Source organism: Rissa tridactyla, chromosome 7, assembly GCF_028500815.1.
Source record: "Rissa tridactyla isolate bRisTri1 chromosome 7, bRisTri1.patW.cur.20221130, whole genome shotgun sequence".
Taxonomy (NCBI): domain Eukaryota; kingdom Metazoa; phylum Chordata; class Aves; order Charadriiformes; family Laridae; genus Rissa; species Rissa tridactyla.
In genome coordinates this window covers 6,607,331-6,627,408 of record NC_071472.1, presented here as the reverse complement: position 1 = coordinate 6,627,408, position 20,078 = coordinate 6,607,331, and the positions used below count along the sequence as shown (strand labels likewise).

The 20,078-nt window shown below is 39.2% G+C and overlaps 1 protein-coding gene across 5 annotated transcripts in view; it reads right to left on the bottom strand.

Annotated features, from left to right (window-relative positions):
• Positions 1-276: 276 nt before the first annotated feature.
• The window catches only part of LOC128912844 (von Willebrand factor D and EGF domain-containing protein-like), a 186,160-nt gene continuing 166,358 nt past the window's right edge, over positions 277-20,078 (bottom strand). For 3 of the 5 annotated variants that reach the window (XM_054209490.1, XM_054209492.1, XM_054209494.1), the window contains 4 exons: positions 16,883-16,978; positions 15,639-15,734; positions 8,380-8,477; positions 7,719-7,914 (listed from right to left, as the gene is read on the bottom strand). In XM_054209490.1, coding sequence (XP_054065465.1) covers positions 7,804-7,914; positions 8,380-8,477; positions 15,639-15,734; positions 16,883-16,978 — 401 coding nt within the window. In that variant the 3' untranslated portion in view covers positions 7,719-7,803. Of the gene's footprint in view, positions 505-7,718; positions 7,915-8,379; positions 8,478-15,638; positions 15,735-16,882; positions 16,979-20,078 lie in introns of those variants that run through there. The other 2 variants (XM_054209491.1, XM_054209493.1) reach the window with 2 other exon arrangements.

The following is a 20,078-nucleotide window of genomic DNA, read 5'->3' as shown; positions in this document are numbered from 1 at the left end:
GGTCTTTCCCTTGGTAGTCACTGAAATTTCTCAGTAGAAGCAGGATCTGATTTATTCACTTTTCTCTAGACTCTGGGTAAACATACCTGTTTAAAAGAACAGGAAGAAATCAGGAAATTTATCTGTGCCTTCAAATTTTAATGGAAGCAGAATAACATGGCACTAAAAATCTTTATAAAATGGTCTGTACCATTTTAAAATCTTGTTGTTGTCCGGAACAGTCGTTGTGATGGTGTCACTACAGCCATGGATCATGAATTTGAGTCTTGCCATAGATAAGTTTGAAAATAAATGTAGGTTTATTGACGTATGAGAAGGGTTTGTGGTTTTTTTTATTTATTTTTTTATTCTTCTGTGTGATTATATGAAGGTAAAAGGGAGAGAACTAGCAATTTCTTCACACTATATCTTCCCAAATGGAAAACGTGCTCACTGCCAGATTATCAATACCCAAATGATCGTCTTCATTGTCCTGCTGTTATGTTATCTTCATCCTATTGGGAGCTGCAAAAAAGAAATGAGGATTCAGCTGCTTAAGGGACTATAGAAGAAACAGCCTCATGCATGTGGTGTCATGTAAGAAATATTATGTGCAAGCGTTCAAATGATTTATTATAGTTACTGTATTTTCTTTGGAATTTTTATGTAATTACAGCAAAATCGCAATCCACATTTTTTTTTCACAATTTTGACTTAGGTAACCAAAGTTTTTATTAAGCAGGGAATGAAGAACATGTTTTTGAAAGGGATTAAGCAGTGAAATGATGAATGGAACTGTTTCCAAAGCGTGCGCATAAAGTGATATCATCTAGCTAAGGCTGATTTCTGCTCCATCGCTTCAACAGGAAAATAGCTATATTGCTGAAATGATTCGGCTTAGGCTCTATTATTTGCGGTGGTGCTTGACAGTTATGGAGTTGGAATTCAATTTCTTTCATCTAAAGCAGGTGTGCCTTAAAAAAATCACTCTGCCACTTCTGTATAACGCATGGAGATTGTTGGCTTCTTGCCTGAAAATGTTTCAGTGCACTTATCCCATTTTCATACAGCAGAAGTTGTCCATGAATATCATCTTGGTTTAAATACATGAGTGAATTTTCTTTATCCCAAAACAAGATAATAGATGATATGAAAAGCTGTATTTTATGCCAGCACATAGATTTAAGAACCCGTTTTGAAGGGCAGTTTTATAGAAATCTATATTATAAAGTACATAAAGATGTTGATATTAATTTATTATTCAGGACAAGAAGAAAGGTGCTCCTTAATCTTGATGTATCTGTATTTGATATGACAGGTTAACCTTGATATTAGCATCATGTATCCAATGTTACTTCCCTCTTTCAGTCTAAAATACCTTACCGTAGTTTCTGATAGTGATGTATCCAGGTAGCGGTTGTTTATTTGTGAATAGTACGTGGCACATTTATTTTATCTGAAAAGAGAGTGTACTTCTACAAGTGCCTGCTGGGATTTACACAGAGTAAGGATTTGATTTAACATGGAAAATGTGTGTGTAATATCGGGAAGAGCGATATATATTTATTGAGGTCAACTAAAAACGTATGTGTGTGTCTGTGTCATATCACATATTTCCATATATCTATATACACATTTATACTAAGATACGTATCTGGATTTTAGATGTGTATATGTAATTTCATGTGTAAAATAGGATGTATAACGAAACATAAAATGCTGCAAAGGCCCCGTCCTGCTTTCTTTTGGTAAAACCATGTGTGAAGGAAGTTGGAGCATACATTTAGTACCAAACAGGACAGAAACATGTAAGTGTTCATGTTACACACAACTCTGCGATTACTCCAAAACCCCATTCTGAAGGAATTTGTCAACTGAAGTCAAAACATATCAGAGAAGACTTTCAGTAGACTGATTTCTCCTGCGTTCATGAAACTCTAGAGAGCAAAAGAAAAACATTGTAATTTCCAAATCGGTAATGCTCTCTCCCATTTAGACTTAAAGAGAAGATATATTTTTATTGCAGGGGAAACATCAGCAGAAGTCCAGAATGAACACTTTTGTAAATATTCTTTCTTCATAAGCTTCTCTGAGATTAAAAAGGCGTTCAAGTATTCATACACACTACAGGTTTTCATTTTACTGTGCACTACCATAGCATTGTAAATCCTTTACGGACCAGTGGCAGGCTTTGGTCATCACTAGGATGGAGCACACATGGAGACCTCCAGGCTAGCAGGGACCCGAGGTGACGAGTTCACTGGTAGGGCACTTCGATGTGTGGATTTATCCGGGCATGCCTGGAAGCCTGAGCTCTTGGGTGCTTCCAGGTCTAAACCAACTACAGTGTGCCAGGCTGCCTCTGAAGACAGCCTGAATCCCTGAACAAGGACGTGTCTTGAAGGTATTCAGTGGAAGTCCCAGTCATTTTTCTTGCTTAAATAGCATTAGCTACTCCTACATTCCTTTGTAATAAGCAAGCAAATTGTCTGACATACATGTTTATATTTGACTTTCCCTTTTTTATCTCATATTATTTCAATTTCTTTCTCAAATCATTTACGAATAGGCACGCCGGTTTTTCCTAAAACTCCACTCCAGCTTGTGTATTCACAGACGCCGAGCACAGTTTGTATACCTTGAGCACGATGATTTGTGATTTAGTGTCTCTGGATGTATAAATGAACAAAATAATAGTGACATTAAGGTCACTAACTGCAGCAAAGGGTTGCCTAATATGAGAAATTGTTTATTAAAAACATCTCATATTTTCAGGCTGTACTGAAATCAATAATATGTTTAATTTTTGGAAGGCAGTCACTGGGTTCATTCATAGGGAATGAATGGCCTGTTGCTGTTCGATTTACTGGTAAATTCCAGTGTTAAAAAGATCTGCTATCAGGTTTGCCTTTTCTTAATTATTATTTTCTGTAACGAGCTACACTTCTCGGTACCTTTATGCCTTCGAATAAATATTCAACAGACAGGCGACTTTAGAGCATTAATATTTAAACTGTTATTGGGAAAATACACCATCATGATAGCTTGTAGTGTAATATTATGTACTGTTTATATCTAACTAGATAACATTGTTTAGCTTAAATTAATTCTGTTGACTTAATTAATGCTATTACTTTAATCTATTTCGAAAGGAAAAAAAGAAAACCCAAGGAAAGCGTGATGGTATCAGATAGGACAACAGATACAATAGGAGTTTCAGCTTTCCGAAAAGCTCCCTGTTGTACAAATGATGCAGTGATTGTCTTGGTCTCTCTTGGGACTCCTGCCAAAGTTTTTAACAGTGGTTCCACTGGAAAAGGGCCTGTTTAGTCTGTTTTGTTTGGGTCGCCCCTTCCAGCCCCGAACAAATGTGCTCTAATGGCTGTTTTGAATGTAAAAGTCAGCGGGAGCATTTGTCTTCATGTCTGCCACGAAACTTGCTAAATTATCTGGCTCTCTCAAAGAGTCAATACAAATTAAAAATACGCAAAAGGTTTCTAAGAGAGTGATTGCTATTCTAGCAAGTTCATTAGCCTTCTGAGGAATGCTGTTGGCAGGCTTTGTTTAGCAGAAGTCCAAAACAAAGTAAACCAAAAATGTCAGAAAATGAATTGCAAATCACTTGGCAATATAAATGTGAGAACTAGGATGTAGATGATGAATAATTTGGGAAAATTTATATTGTTCCTACAGGAATCTTAACTGCACAAAGGGGAACTATACCAAAGATTACAGCAGAGATAGGGGAATAACTTGATTAAGCGAATATGGGCCGTCCAGCTTTTCCAAATGCACCGGCAAAACCAGGCTCCTGACACTATTTAGTTTGTGGAAAAAAAAAGGGAGTTCTGCAGAAAGGCCTTTTTTTTCCCAGTTCCCTCTATCTATCTATCTATCTATCTATCTATCTATCTATCTGTCTCCTGGGTGTTTTCAGTATGTACTGAGGAAAAAATGCTGCTAAAAATGAATTTTTTGCTCTAATTTTGTGAGACTAAGTTGAAGACCAGAAATTAAGTTCACAGGAGCAAATCCTAAACTGAAGACGTGGTGATTACCTTGTATCTCCTTCCCCAGGAAAGGGAGGTGGGTGGGATTCGGTTAGCTGCAGGTGCAGTCACCTGGAGCATCCCTTGTCAGCTGCTGCTGAGGGAAGAGAAGAGGCTGCTCCCCTCCAATTTAATCCAGGTTTTTTGACAAATTTTACATGCCACTGCTACTGTGTTGTTCCCATTATTTGACGACACATAACAGAAGCAGAGCAAAGCGTGAGTTTTAACTCCCTCAGCAAAACATAGTGGTCAATCTCACAAGAAGGAGAGAAGACTGCAGACGACACAGCCAAGGCTAACGTGCCTTTTCTTTGGTCTTCATGGAAAGGTTAAATGTGACAAAAAGTTCAACATGATCAGAATTAACAAAGGAACAAGAATGCAAAGGAGAGTTGGGGAGAAACTGAGTATTTAGATTCAGAAAAGTCAGGTTTAAGGCCTGCTTACAAGGTTAAATTACCAGGCAATAAACTGGGATTTGAATTTACGCTATGCTATCTACTGTGCATTAACTCCCCATATGGAGTCTTAGCGTATAAGAGAAGCGTTACATGAAGCAGCTTTTCCAGGTCAACAGGGCCTCATAGAGTTTACCCCAGGCTATTTAAAGATGCATTTTCTAAACCAGCAGTGATTTGCTTTGAGAACTCACAACGGATATAAATAGTCCCAATAAACATAGTAAGACTCTTTAAATGAGAAAAAAAATGGAAAAGCAAGAGAAAAAAAAAAAAGCAGACAAAGATTCAGATTAAGTTGGTATCTAGAAAGATACTAACACAAATTATTAAATAACCAATTTATAAGCCCCTCAACTGTAATGAGGTAAGCAGCCACCAGGTGCAGATACGGTTTTCACTTTAGAGAGATTTCTGACATGACTCAGTCACTCGTGCCTGTATGATTCGGATGAAATAAGTAAGGAGCAAGCCCTGTTTGGGTAAGAATTATCAAGGAAAAATTTATCAACGTCAATTTGATCAATTTTGCCGGTCTGTAGGCCCTGATTTTTCTACTGTTTTCTACTTTCATTAATGTCTCAGACAATGAGATGACACATTTTTGAACAATGTCACATTTGGAGGTAACGCAAGCAGGCTTAGAATTAAAAATCTTTTTGATAAATGGGTGAAACAGCTTGAAATCCATAAGAGAAAATTAAGGAAAGACAATAAAAATGGTGCTTGCAGAGGAAAAATCAACTGCACAAATGCCAAATGGGAAATAAGTGATAAGGTGTCAGCATTGTGGAAAAGACTGGGCAGGTTGCTGTTGTAGTGCAGTCAGAGAAAAATGTAAATCCATTGCTGCAAATGTGTTAACCAAAGACTCAGGAGCTGCTGGGCACTAGCCCGTGATGGCACACAGCTACAACGCATCGGGAAGGAGATGGAGAAACTGGAGAGAGTTTAGGCAAGAGCAAGAGAGAACAGGCTTTGAAACTTGTTTGGATTAGTTTAGGAAAATGGGAGAAAATCAGGCAGGTGAGAGTCTAACTGGCTTAGAACATGTAAATGTTGTTACTGAAAGACCTGTGATAACTTTTCTCCGTTCCCACCAAAGTTACCCCAAGAAGTATCAGTTTTACTTGCAGCAGATCGGGTTTATGTTCAGTGTTAGGAAAAACAAAACTGTGCTCTAATGATGTAGTTAAATACTTGAATAACTGCTTAGATAAATCGTGAGATTTCCGTGACTGACAGGGTTGGAGAAGAAGTTGATTAAAGCCTGTTCAGAGATTGTTCGCTTATACCTGATCCAGTCTGAGAAATTAAGTCTTGGGAGGCCCATCAACCCAAATTTTCTACAGTAATATGGGTGTGAATTCCTGTGTTTAGAGTTTACTATAATCCATGCTAGTAAATGAGCTTTGTATTTTAATATCTCTCATAATATTGTTTTTTTTTGGAGGGGTAGCTCATTTGCTTTCATATAATATAAGCTACGTAATTTAAACTAGACACCATTAAATCCATCATTTTTATTACTAAGTTTGATTCTAGTTTTCAGCAAGACTCACGGATTGAAGGAAACCTGTTAATTCTCTTTTACTCAGAACATTTCCTTCTTCACATCAAAGCAATGCGCGTTCCTATCAGTGCAGCCAATCAGTATTTCTGTAGAATAAGCCGTGAAAGTGAAGAGTGATTCAAACAGTCTTAAAAAATGTGAGATGAATAATTGCTAGAGAGAGCCATGTGTTTACACGTGTCATTGATGGCTTGGCATTCTGGACATACATAATACGCAAAGCCTTTTTCTACTTTCTTTTCCTTTCAGGACTGATTTACTGTGTAGTAGTTTATTCATGCGAGAAAGGAAGCCTGTTTTTTTTTTTTTGATTTAATATTTTCTGTTAAGTGCAACAAAGTTCCATTTCATTTGTGAAATGACAAATATCATACTTCACACTTTCATAACTAGAACAATGCTCTAAAGCAATCCTGGTAATCTTGGTCTGCTGTATCAAAAAGGGCAACTCTTGACCTTCTGAGGGAAAGTCTCCTGGATATAAACACCTGCAGAGAGTAACTCCAGTTTATCTTGGCATATTCCTGCTTCCATTTGGACTTCTTCTATTAATTATTTGAGAAAATGTGCACCGTATTTTCCTAGGCTACAGCCAACCTGTTTAATAGATTTTTATATACAGAAAATGACAATATTTACTCATCTTATCTACATCATCTGCATTTCAGTATTGATATAGGAGCTGTAATGTAGTATGAGAATGTACTTGTTAAGAAAAATCCATACAGAACTTTAATTCTGATATTAAAATCTAATTATCATTAACAGAATAAAGGGACTATCTGAACAGATTTTCATCCTTTCTCTTAATGCATTATGGAATTGAAATGAAAATATGTTGATTTTTGCCCCTAGCCTTTGAGTATAGATAAATGACAGGGCAACCTGCCTTTTTGAAAGCTGGAGATGGGGTCGTCGGGACATCTGAGTGGAACAGTGTTTGAGTTATGGGAAATGACCATGGCTTAAAAATGTGGCCTTTAACAATGGCAAATCTAAAATGTGTTGGATGTTTGTGATTGTGGAAGGGAGGAGATTCTCTGAGAAACAGGTGGTGCAGGATATGAAATAAAGCAGCACTCAAAATTGAAGGGGAAATTCAAGTTGATATATACCATGAACCACAGGCAAGATGGAAAAAAAAGGTTTTGTCTTAGTGGTGAATCAGGGGATAAACTGGACTCACTGACATACACTGACGTGATGGTCAGATCCAGCCCAGCTGTCAGATGTTCTGTAGCCTTGCAAAGCATTCTGTTAGTTGGACATGGTTTATTGGTTTCTTTTGGGAGGATTGGGATTGAGGATAATGTTTGCCTGACTCAATGCTTCTCAAATTCACGCAAAAAAAAAAAAGATTTGCAGGAACTGGACTTCAGTTTGCTTTGGTCAATGCCAGGAAGAAAGAAATCATTGTTTCTTCATAAGGCAAGGGGAACAGCTATCACAGCACGAAGATACAGAGCAGGGCAGTGTTGCCTGTTTTGGCTGTCATTCGCCTTGGAAGGGCACAGAAGATTTAGCCCCATCAGCTCTGTCTGAGCACATGCTGGAGCATCCAGTTGGTAATTGAGTAGGGAGCGCTAACGGGTGCTGGGAGAGTTCATCTGGCAAAAGAGCCTCTAACAAAGTTACTTGGAGGAGCGAGATGGATCCCTCTGTGAGCAGGAGAGCTGCTTTGCTGTTTTGCCACTTTTGGGTAGGTCTGTAGTGACATTTAATGTAGACTTTGAGGTCAAGCTCAGCAAGATGAAGCGGGCTGTCTGTGGACATCGGAAACTGGAGTGGAGAAGGAATGAAGAAGACTAACTGCTGCTCGCAGACCTCCTGGGTGCAAGGCCTGAGGTTTCACCTTGTGAACAAGAGGCACAGTTAGGAAGGGGGAGGGGTGAAAAGCACGTGGAGGGGTGTCTGGTGGGGAGGAGCAGGTTGCCTTTGCAATTTAGAGAAGCTTCCAGGCTTGGGCTGGACTGCAACCAGCTATTTTTCTCCAGGGTTTGCTGTGTAGATGATCAGTGGATTTGGACAGGAGCACTGCATTAAGGATGACCCTAACTACCAGAATAGAGACAGCTTTTGTGGGTTTTATATTTGAAGTATTAAACAGTTCAGTAAGGGAAAAATTTGTACAGAACTTGGATACAGGGTTATTTTGGCAGCTTAGCAGTCATTAAACTTCCTTTAAACCGTTTTGTAACCTTATTTACATCTTTCATAAAGTTAACAAGACTTTAATCCATTTTCCTGTGAGCTATTTCAATTACATTTAGTTATTTTTGTCCCTCTTACCATAAGAATCAGTGGTTTTGGACTTTACCTTCTTTTCACATGCTGAACCAGTGTGGCCACTTCTGCAAGCACAGACATTTGGTCTTATGCATCTGCTTCCAAACAGACATTTTTGCTCACAATGTGCTACAAATAAAAAATAAAGTTGTTTAGAAATACACTTATTCTAAGTCTTGTAATTAGGAAGGGAATATTTAGATGCTTTTAATGGAGGAAAGGGCAATAAATAAAAAAATATTGAGGCATTAAAGATGGTTTGCCATAGGCTTTTTCATACCTATGTGTCTGTTGTGTGTACAATTTTCTTTATTTTTTCCTTTTCTCCCCAATGATGGGGAAAGAGAAGACTTTGCCAAAGTAATCGCCTCGCCTCAGTCAGAAATGGACCAGTGCAAGGCCTAATTTTGAAAGCCAGGATATGTTCTGGGCATTGGTGGTTGGGTCAGATTTGTGCCAAAACTGATTTTCTTTTGTTCCAATTGAAATAAAACAACAGCTGTTAAAAGATCCGTTCTTGACTTGAGATGAAGAGATATGTTAAATATGTACGCACAAAGGTGACGCTATCACAATAAATAACAGGGAGAATTTGTGAATTGCATACTTTACACCTCTGGAAACCAGGGCATAAGAATATGTAATTTCATGGTCCCACGGAACCAGTAATGAGCTACTTATTCCAAATAAAAAAGAATAAGAAAAACTTTTTTATCTTATCTATAGTTCCGGTATGCTTATAGAGGCCCATCCATTTGAAGATATTCTGTTAATAAAAGAATCAGTGTCCTTTTTTTCAGGGGAGAAAAAAGATAATAAATTGAATTAGTCAAATTTCAGCCAGTTTTTCATCCTCATTAGCAGTTTATGTTGTTATGACATTGTTTTGGCTTAGAGGAAAGAGAACAGCCAATTCATAGGGCACCAATTCAAGAAGAACACACATGTCATAGTATTTTAATTAGATCTCATGAGTTAAACCACCTATAAATATTACCAGAATATTGTATCCTAGTTACAGGCAGTCAAACTAAATGCCTTCAAAACTGGTCAGATGTGTATCAACAAATGGCATCATATTTTCTTGTGTGGCAGAGACATATAGGAGGCTGCAAACCATACACCGTTAAGACAGATCTGAAAATGAAGTAGACGCATGTCTATGATCCAGTACCATTTCCTTCGTCATGGAGCAAAGTGTTCTATCAGATCTGAAAGATTTTAATGTATCCTTCTGAGGGTTTTTTCATAGAAAATCAATTTCAACAAATTGAGGGGCTGAAGGAACAAATTCTAGGATTTCAGTTTGTTAGGCTTAGGTTCTGATTTTGACACAGACTTAAAGTCATGCAAATTCTTTGTGTTATGATCTGAAGTCTTAGAGGTAGACTGGGCCAGTGAAATTTCTTTAGAAAACACCTAGTGAGGTCCTATGCCATCCAAATGCAATTCTCAGTTATACGAATTGTTATAGTGGCCTTGGAAGGCCAGCAACAAGACGGGTAACAACGTCTGGAATTCGTATTGGTTTTGTTCTATCAGGTTATCATAGCAGGTGACGCTCAGTGAGGAGGTCGAAATTTTGCCAGAGTAGGGAATATTAAAATCTAAATATGTATAGTGAACTTCAGGCCTGACAGCTATGGGACAGAGGAGCGAAGGAGCAGACTTACTGCCACTCTACACATCCTGAAAAGGAGAGGCTGCAAACAGCTTGGTAAACTCTTGTGAGTACAGTCAGGTAGTGAGGGTTCATGCTATGTCAAAACTACTGACCCGCACCGTGTCCAGAACAAGAACACGTAGAGGCCTGGACGTGCTGGTGACCTCCAGGTGCTCCTTTTTAAAAAGCCAGCTGTGTCAGATGGTTATCTGCTGTAGGACTCCAGTGACCTGGAGCCAGCAACTCACCTCCCTAGTATATGAGCTAGTTGATATATTTCCGCTATTTTGAAAAGGTGAAAGTGCTGTTTTGTTGAAGCAAGTTTTTATGAAGCCAACTTGTTTTTATTAGGTGTCTGTTGCAAAACACTCCGTGAGACCCAGAATAGGCAGCTGCAAACCCCTGAACTTCTCCTTCGTCTGAGAGGGGGAGGCCCATGTTTGAGTCCTAGGTTTGGATGGGGCAGAGGAGGAATGAAGTCACGCTCAGTCTGGAACAGCGTGCTCATCATCTGCCGACTGCTACTTCAGCTCCTCCATGAACTTTGAAAGAACTCATATTTATAACTGGAAAAATCACAGAATTTCATTCACTGGACCAAAAAACCATTTCCCAGTAGGGAATGTGTTGTCAGCAGAAGGGGCTCCTTGTGCCTGCACCAGTGCTCTTCCACTGTACTAAGCTAGAAGAGAGAGAACTGTGTATGGTATTGCTGCCATTCATTTGCTATGAACTTGGGCTGCGGAAAAATGGAAGTTGAGTGTCCTTTCAGCTTGGTAGTGGATAAAACAAGAACAGGGTAAGGAGAAGAGAGGTGGACTCTTCTGGAGACCCCTATAGCAGCTTGGGGTGTACTGGTTCGCATGGGCAGAAGAATAAGCATTAGATAAGGTACTAGGCTTTTTTTCCATCTATGGTTTCTTTGATTCTCGGTTGATGCAAACAAAGAAAACAAAGGAAAAAGATTTCCTCCTTTGCTACCTGCCTGTCTCTCCCTCTCCACCCACTGCTTCCTGCTGTAGTGCTCAGAAAAACAACGGCTCGGTTAGGAGAGAAGTTAAAAACATTTTGGAAGAAAATTGGAAGTGAAATCACACAGGATAATAATATAGCTGAAGTTCAAATGAATATTTCATAAATGTATTTACAAGGCATACTAAGCCACTAAACACTAAAAATGACATGGGCTATGTATGCATTATCCTGTACAGATTCAGCAAAGAAAGTCATTTAAAAAGCTAAGCTTATGTTAAAATTATAATCAATAAATGCCCCTTACAGAAAGAGATTTATCCCTGGGAGTTAAAAGAACAGAGCTATAATTTGCATGCGAACTACATTCTTTAAAAAAAAGATTTTTCTTTTTTAAGGTTTGAAAGGGTTACATAGGAAAGCTAGAAGAAAGCCTGTCTGAGATGTTGTTCAGTGCGGAGAGAGAGAACGAGGAAGAACGTTGAGGAAATTATAAGGCTATAAGCTTGACACTTATAACATGCAAATAAAGAGAAGATATTCTGAAGGGCAATGAGGAGCCGGTACGGGTTCAATAATATTAGAACAGAAGATAGCAGCATGAATTTTAATGATGAAGATCCTTCACGACTATAACCTTCTTATACTTTATAATTAATTATTAGAATTATACCTTGATCCTGCATTCAGAGCCTTAAACAACAGACTTCTATCCCTGGCCAGAAGCCCTCTGACTTTACTGGGTTGTGTTCTGGCTGTATCTGTCAGTGTCATCAGATTGTACTGTCAGGTCTTCACTGCTTTGGTCTAACGTTTCTTTTCTAGCTCAAGAAAAAGAGAGATGTGAGTTAACACCGCAGGAGGCAAGGGGAAGCCACAGGCATGGAGCTTTAGGCTGGGTATCTGGTATGGAATGGGAAGGAAATCACTGATGGAAACATCGTGATCCTGGGATAGTGTTTCTGTGTTTTCAGAGAGGGAATTTTTGGAATATTTGTGCTGAAAGCTGGATGTGAATATGAAAGCTAAAAACAGAGTCATAAAGAAAAAGCTTCTAATGGAAGAAGCCGAATCTATGAAGCTGCTGGTTTCTATAGTTGAGATATGTTGAATATTTCAAACAACATTTTTTAACAACCCCCAAGAGGTAATTTCCCTGCATTTGCAATACACTTTGAAACTTGTCCATTATTCCTTAAACTATGACCATCAAAGTCATAGGTATTTATCAAGGATAATGTGTGTATTCCACCATACACCTTATTTGTTGGGACAAATGACCTATTTTATTGATTCTCTTTCAGAAGCTATTCTGTTCAGTTACAGATGAGTGGGGAAGAAAACTGTTCTCTGACCTCTTTATTTGCAGTCTGATAAAAGAGGACTATGGTGTTTTATCTGTTACCAATGGCTCCTAAAAGTCTGCTTTCACTCTTGCCGAGTTCTGCAGTTTAGTTGTGCCCAGAGACTGGTGAAACTGTAAGAAAAACAGCCCACACAGACGTCTATGGAATGTCATTGTGAGTTTGACTGATTGTAGCATTAAGAAATTAATAATTAACTGCGTTAAATGGACATGCAGTTTCATTGCACATCGTTGCAAAAGAGGCAAAGCTTTTGCTTGTATGATCTCATCTCCAAAATGTAGCAGACCTGTTCCAAATTAGATATAAGCTCCTTAATGTGTGGTAACTACTTCTGACAACACAGGCCGGTCTTGCTCTCTGAGACATTTTGAAAATACTTTAGACGTAGAATTATTCTGACTTAGGCATTGCCAATCTTCGTTGCAACAGAACTGAAAATCTGCTCTAGGTTACTGTCAACGGTGTTGTCTGCTGAAAGGTTGAAGCATTTCAGACTATCACTTGTGATAGAGATCTAGGTCCTTTTTTCCTGGTGAAAGGGGCATCAGTATTTGTCCTTCTAAGTATTTAAATTAATTATTAGGGACCTAAAAGTAGGGGATGTTATGTTTTAATTTTTTTGGTTTTATAGAAGACTGAAGAGAGGAGATTTAGAAAAGATTTTATTGTGGCAGCTATATCTACTGTGGCCTCCGAACATCTTAAACTGTCCATGTAGGCTTAGGCCAATATGAGTTAGAAAATGCACTGATGAAGGAGATCTGTGACTTCTTATTAAAGATAACTCAAAAGCAGATATCCAAGATGAATTTTCAGTATTTGTCCATTGTCTCTTGTTGGCTTAATGGCCTACTCTGGCGAGCTATCTCAGTATAGAGGACTGAAACAATTTTTTCCTTCTGAGAAATGTCCAGAAAATAGTAGTGGAAGCCTCCGTAGATCCTTTGATTTAGTAACCCTACTGGGTGTGTGTTAGGAAGTTAATGAGGAAAAAATGAGGTTTAGTGTGTAGATGAAACCCATATCTGTGTTTCCATCACTGCCATCCTGACAAGGACAGCCGCATGAATACATAGGCTGAAAACAAAGAATGAATCTGGGGTTATTGAGTCTCCTCCTCCCCTTGAAAAAGCCCCAGAGAAACAATCCAGGCCTAATTGTTTCTGGACAGTGAAGAAGGTACAGTGTTTGCCAGGAAAAACTATCCTGATTCTTACTTGTAGAGTGAGATGAAATTGTGAAATGGGAAAAAATTGGATGAAAAATATGGAAAAATATATAATTAATAGATAATATAAATAATCATTTCACATACAATATAATAACAATACATAGTTTTTAGATAATATTTAATAGACTAAATTAATGCAGTATATGACAGAATATTTGAATGTCATGAATATGTTGCTACTACTTTCTTATCTTAAAAGTGAATGTTTTGCTCTGTTGTTGAGTTTAAAAGCCAAAGTGGGTAGTTGAAGTGATGCAGATCAAGACCGTACTCAGCCTTGTTGTCGATACTATAGTGAAGCACAGAATCCGGGCATATGCACCCGAGCAAGAAGGAGGTGGTGAGCATGGGGAAACCTGGGGGCCTTTCCTGTGACAAAGCCGTCTTGCAGAGCAGCGTAGTGTGATGAACCAAACGCCTCCTTGCCAGGAACGCGCTGGTGCTGGCAGAGCGTGTGGATTTGTCCCACTCTTCGTCTGCTGCTGGGAGATGGGAAAGAGGCCAAAGTAATGAGAGAGCAACAAAAAAGAGGTAACCAGAGGTTGGTTGCTCTCTTCTTTGCTGCTGCTCGCCAGTGCCAGAGCCGAGGCGAAGGCGAGCACTTCTTTGAGCAAGGGAGGCGCTCAGAAGGCTTTTTAAGTTCAAGTAGATAAACATTTTTTTTTTACGTTGAGTTCTGGATTTGGACAAATAGCAGCCCATTAAAACACAGAACCAGACTTGCTTTCAGGGGTTAGACTTCTATGCGAAACTTTATACCTAACATCTGTGAGGATGAAGACTTTCTTGTTGCCCTGCTTGCTCCCTGCCTCACTGTGAAAACCCTGGAGCAACATTATGAGACCTCACCATCTGCTCTCTGACAATAGTCTTCTCTCTTTCTGTTTAAAATAACAGAAATTCCAGCCACTTGGCGATTATTTGGGTTTGCTGTGGGACCTAGGATTTTCAGCCAGCTCCTTTTGGACAAAAAGCTGATTTAATTCCCCAGTAGAGTGAAAACACGGGAAGAAATAGTAAAAACAGAGTGACTAACAAGTGAACAGATTTGGAGCAAAGTTTCAAAGGAGGTGGTTAAATAGATATATGAAAAGTTGCCTGGGCTTGTGTGCCTGCATAGTACAGCAGAAATTGTTAATGATAGTAAGCCCTACTTGCCTTTCACAGGAACAAGCACGATTTGTTTATTTATTAAATAAACTGAGTCAAGAATATGTCACCAACTAATAAATAACTTTAAACATTACCGTGTTTGAACTAGAAGACAGCTGGCACAAAGAAACAATTACACAGCCATTGGGATTTAACTTACAAAAGATTTCCATAAGTAATTACACTCTGTGAGTGTGAGAGGAAAGAAAGATTGCCCTTTAAAGGGGATAATGCCTTGATATTTTCCTCATGCCCTTTTGCTGTAAAGCTAATAACATACACAAACTGAAGTGACCCTGTATGTAACAGGCAATAACGGGGCTCTCCTGTTCCAGGTCTTCCAGTCCCTCCACGTGCAAATGCCTCCAGCCGTCTCGGTGGCCAGTCTGAACACGTAGCATTTACAGGGTCTGGCTCTTATGTTACCAGATACACAGAACTTCTTTCTGTGCTTAATGCCACCTGGGTGTGCAGAATGGGCCACTCCATTTCCTTTTGTCTCCGATCCTTCTTTTTTTTTTTACCTTAAATTTCAAATTATTTAATTTAAAGACTACTAATTTTATCTGACAGGTCAATCTCACCGCCCACATAAGTAAAAAGATGAGTCAGGTCTCTTTCTTATGCTGATGGTGAGTTCAGAAATATCTTTGAAAGTAATAGTTTTACTGGCAGCATAAGACAATTTCAACAAATGAGAGGCAGAATTTAGGTGCTAATCATGTTATGGTTTACTTTAACACGTAATACAATAATAGAATCTTTTAGTTTGGAAAAGATCTTTAAGATTATCGAGTCCAACCGTAAACCTAACACAATATATGCATAGTACAAAATTTAATACGTGAAGATCTCTGGTGCAACGTGCGCGGCTATGAAACTTTAGTAATTAAAGCAGCACTTACGCGTCTGGCACAGCATTCCTACCCATCCTCCAGAGCACTCGCAGATGTTTGGACCTATACATTCTCCGCCGTTCAGACATTTCTGCAGGCAAACAGCTGAACAGATTGACATGAAACAAGTGAGAAGATGTACACGGTAGATCTGGATGTTCAAGATCTGTCTGAAAGGTGACCTGCTAGGTTTTCTTCCATATGGCTAATTTCTAAAGAAGCGAATGTCTTCTGTTCATCAGAAAATCAGTGTTCAGGATTCTTTGATATTTGCTTCTTAAGAAATTTATCTTTGATGACTGTCTACTGGGAGCTTTGCTATTTCTAATGCTCAGCTCACCATCAGCTAAGAATACTCTTCATATGATATATTCATATGTGTTACATGCATATTATTTGTTCCATGTTATAAATAAATATATTCCCATATTGAAGTTTGATATGTTTATTGCATATATTATATCTTCACAGATCCTGAAAGAGTGAATGCATGTTTTGGTGTATATGTGTGAGAGACTCAGAGTTCCTTCAGAATTTCTGAATAAATTATTAGTAATATAGTTTCAAAACACTGGTTCTGAAACCATATTTACTATCACGACCAAAAGGGTAAAAAGCCAATATTTTAATCTGGTTTACATAGTGTATGTCATCTTGATTATAAATTTATTCAATTTACCTGTCAACATCAGGGTAATGAATAGCCACGTAAGGAAAAATATTCCTTCAAAATATTTTAGGGTGAGAGAGTTGTTTTAATTACATTTGTATGTAACTGTAGTCGGATCTGTTAGAGTTACAGAGTAAGAACACATCGTTCTCCAAATTACGCACCAAAATGTATCTGGTGACCTTGGGAGTGTATCAGTTTGGAAGGCTTTACAGCAGGCTTTAAATAGTTCTGTATTTTGAAATATATGGCATTTCTCTGTAAAATGTAAGAAAATATGCGAAGCTGTTAAAACATAAAATCAATGCTTCAAGTTTAATACTGTAAAAATGAATTGCCGTAACAGGATGTATAAGACAGCCGCATGAAGCAGAACCGAGGGTTCCCCTACCCAGCTTTTTTTCCTTCGCAAGCACATCAAATGTTTACAGCATTTTGCATTACCTGTACGTAAAACAGTCTTTCCGCAAACTGCTGAAGTAGCAAAACAGATTCTATTCGCTAGATTGTTTTTTAATATTAAAAGAGGATTACAACTGATGTTGACTGGCCTAAGTGTTAGTAGTCTGTTCGATGGGCTTACGTCTATTGCAGTGCTTTCCCCTCCAACCGGACGGGCAGTCGCAGACGTTCGGGCGTATGCATTTCCCTCCGTTCATGCACATGGGATCACAGACACCTGCAGGCACAGATCAAAGGAAGAACACGGCAGCTGTGAAAGGAGGGAAGACTTTAGCAGAGACTTATTCGCCACCTTTCAGAAGGTTCGATTGCTTGTAGTTAAAACCTAGAAAAGTAATTTGGATTTGAGAATCTGAAATACAGAGGCTTGATAGCTCCCATAAATCCTCCTGGAAAATGCTGCGCCTTGTGTGGTAGATCTTTTGGGGAAGCTCCAGCAAGAGTTGTCTCACCAGAAAAACGAGGGAGGCATTAATTACAATGATTCTCAGAAAAACAAGGAAGAAATTTTCTGTGGCAGCTGTGGACAGGCCGAATACTTGTTAGAGCTTTCACTTCCCAATTGGAAAAACATGTTCTCAGATGTTCATTTGGATAAGAAAAGACTTGAAGAGAATAGATTGTTTTCACACAATTTGGGGAGTGTTTTTGCATTCAACCAAGTTTAAAGACTAAATAGATCTATTCCTCCATTGTCTTTTTGCACAATTATTTATTAAAGTACTTACCTGTTTACTTTATTCTTGCATATAAATAAGATGTGAAAGCTCAGTTATTCTTTCAACCACAGGAAGCCAGATGATTTTTTTTGGTTAGACTTCATTAGGAATCTAATTGCTAATTTTTGCATCTCAGATTAAACCCTGTATTTATCAATATTGTTGCTTTACAACAACCAACAGTAAAAAATCACTGTTCTGGCAAGTCAAACATCTGCAATCTCAGCCCGCTTTGATATAGGTAGGTGCCACAGGCAAATACCCAAAGTCCTCATCTCCTGTTTCTCCCTGCCTGTAAGTGTAGGAAGGACCCGTCAGAGGCAACGGAGTTTAGAAACATGGCAGTGCTGGTATGATGGGAGTGGGAATGATTTGCCTTTTACAGAATCACAGAATGGTCAGGGTTGGAAGGGATCTTCAGAGATCATCCAGCCCAACCCTCCTGCCAAAGCAGGGTGACCCAGAGCAGGGTGGACAGGAAAGCATCCAGGTGGGTTTTGAGCACCTCCAGAGGAGACTCCACCACCTCTCTGGGCAGCCTGTTCCAGTGCTCTGCCACCCTCAGGGTAAAGCAGTTTTTCCTCACGTTGAGATGAAACTTCCTGTGTTCCTGGTTGTGCCCATTGCCCCTTGTCCTGTTGCTGGCCACCACTGAAAAGAGTCTATCCCCATCCTCTTGCCACCCGCCCTTTAGATATTGATAAGGATTGATGAGGTCCCCTCTCAGTCTTCTCTTCTCATGGAACAAGGCATTTGATAACGGAGTGGAAGACAATAAAGCTGTGTTACATAGGAAATGATTGGAAGGAGCATGAGTGTCAAGTTAGGAGGAGTCCGACAATGAAGGATTAAGAACACATTTGTGTCGAATGGCTTCTGCCATGTTTAAAGCTTTATAGGCACAACGGGATATCCTGGTAACTCGTTACCAACAGCAGTAATCAGCAGCAGCTCTCCTTGCCTGTGGAGCCAGGGGGCTGCCCCACACCCAGCCCTTCCTCAGCAGGGAGCAGGCAACTGGCTTCTGCAGGCACCGAGGGGGCTGACAGCTAAATTCTAGCGTTACGGTGCCTTTGTTAGACTTAAGGTTGTGATGTCTTTTGGCACATAAGCAGTAAGAACAGAACTTGAATACTAATGCAGTAGCAATTCTGTTTTTTAAGTCATTGCTATGTACAGGGCTCTGAAACTACCACAACCCTCCCCCCAGACCTTTGCCGTAGAAGGTGGAAGTCAGCAAAGAGCCTCAAAATGGGAATGATTATTAAAAAATAGCATGCAAAAATACAGCAACTGTTGTTTAATGGGAGAATAACCTTCTGTTCCTCTCTTAGGTACGATCAGGCATTTTTGGATAGGTAGATTTAGATTCCCTAATTATTCCTCTGATGCACGGAAATATCGCGTTTGTGGCTTTTCGTGTCCTGGTCTGTTCCTTCAATCAGCTGCTGCCGCACGGGCAGCTTTTAGAGCTATATTGCTGCTCTTGGTTGGCTGCTACATTTGCATTTTGCTCCGTGCCAAACCTCCTGGATCCCTCAGCACGGTGACCTGCCCTCAGGCAGGTCAGACTTACCCACGCTTGTAAGGGCTGCCTGGACCCAAGCCCTTAAACTGTCGTCCTCGTTTTCCTTCTTTCTCTGCCTCTCCTGATCCATGCTGTAATCTTGGCCTCTGCTTACTACGGCTAATGGGGATCTACAGTTCTTGCTGAACTATCAAAAAGTGCTGCAAGTACTAGTTGAAACCCAGATGAGTTCAAAGTGTTAGGGCAACCGGAACTCTGAAATCATTTCGTCTTTTATTTTCCCTCTTCCTTTCTGTCCCCTTTTTGATCTCATGTCTCGGACAACGGACTTCTGACCTACAATCTTATGTTGTGTTGTATTCGACTTCCCGTTTCAGTTATAAAAGAGCTCAGATATTCAGAATTCAGAAACGATGACCCCAAACCATAAAATGTGGATCGAGATTTCAAATGACCTTATGCTTTGTCATATTCACGAACCACAGTGTCCCCAGTGCTAACCTGCTGTCCCAAAATCATACAGTCGAAATCCAGGGATTTGATTTTGAGATCAAATGAAACTTGGACAACGTCTTCCTCCCACCCCTTAAAAAGTAAAGCCAAGAAAAAGTAACTAGAAGGACAGTACTATTTGTTCAAATGGGTATTTCTCTTTTTGTTTTGTCCCTTACATTTACTGTGTGTTTTTAACATCATACAAACAATTGCTTTTTAAAGGTTGTTTTGTACTGATATCAGGTATTTTAAATGTTATGATGACAGACTCTTCCTTCAATTACAGGGAGTCAAACTAGTGTGCTTTCTGATTCATGTTTAGTTTTCAGTTTGTATATAACCAAATTTGTTCCAGCTTAATTTGCATTGCAACTCAGCAAAACTTTAAGTAGCAGGTGAGCTCCAGTCTTGGTCCGAGTAAAACACAACAGCTCAAACTGGCTTTAAACTTGGGATCTATTTCTTTGTGCAGCTGCCTTACAGATGAACAAGTAACTATGAAAATACACCATGAACTTCCTTTGCGTTGTTTATTGCTTAAGGCATCTCTCATTTAAGTGGTAAATCCAAAAGGG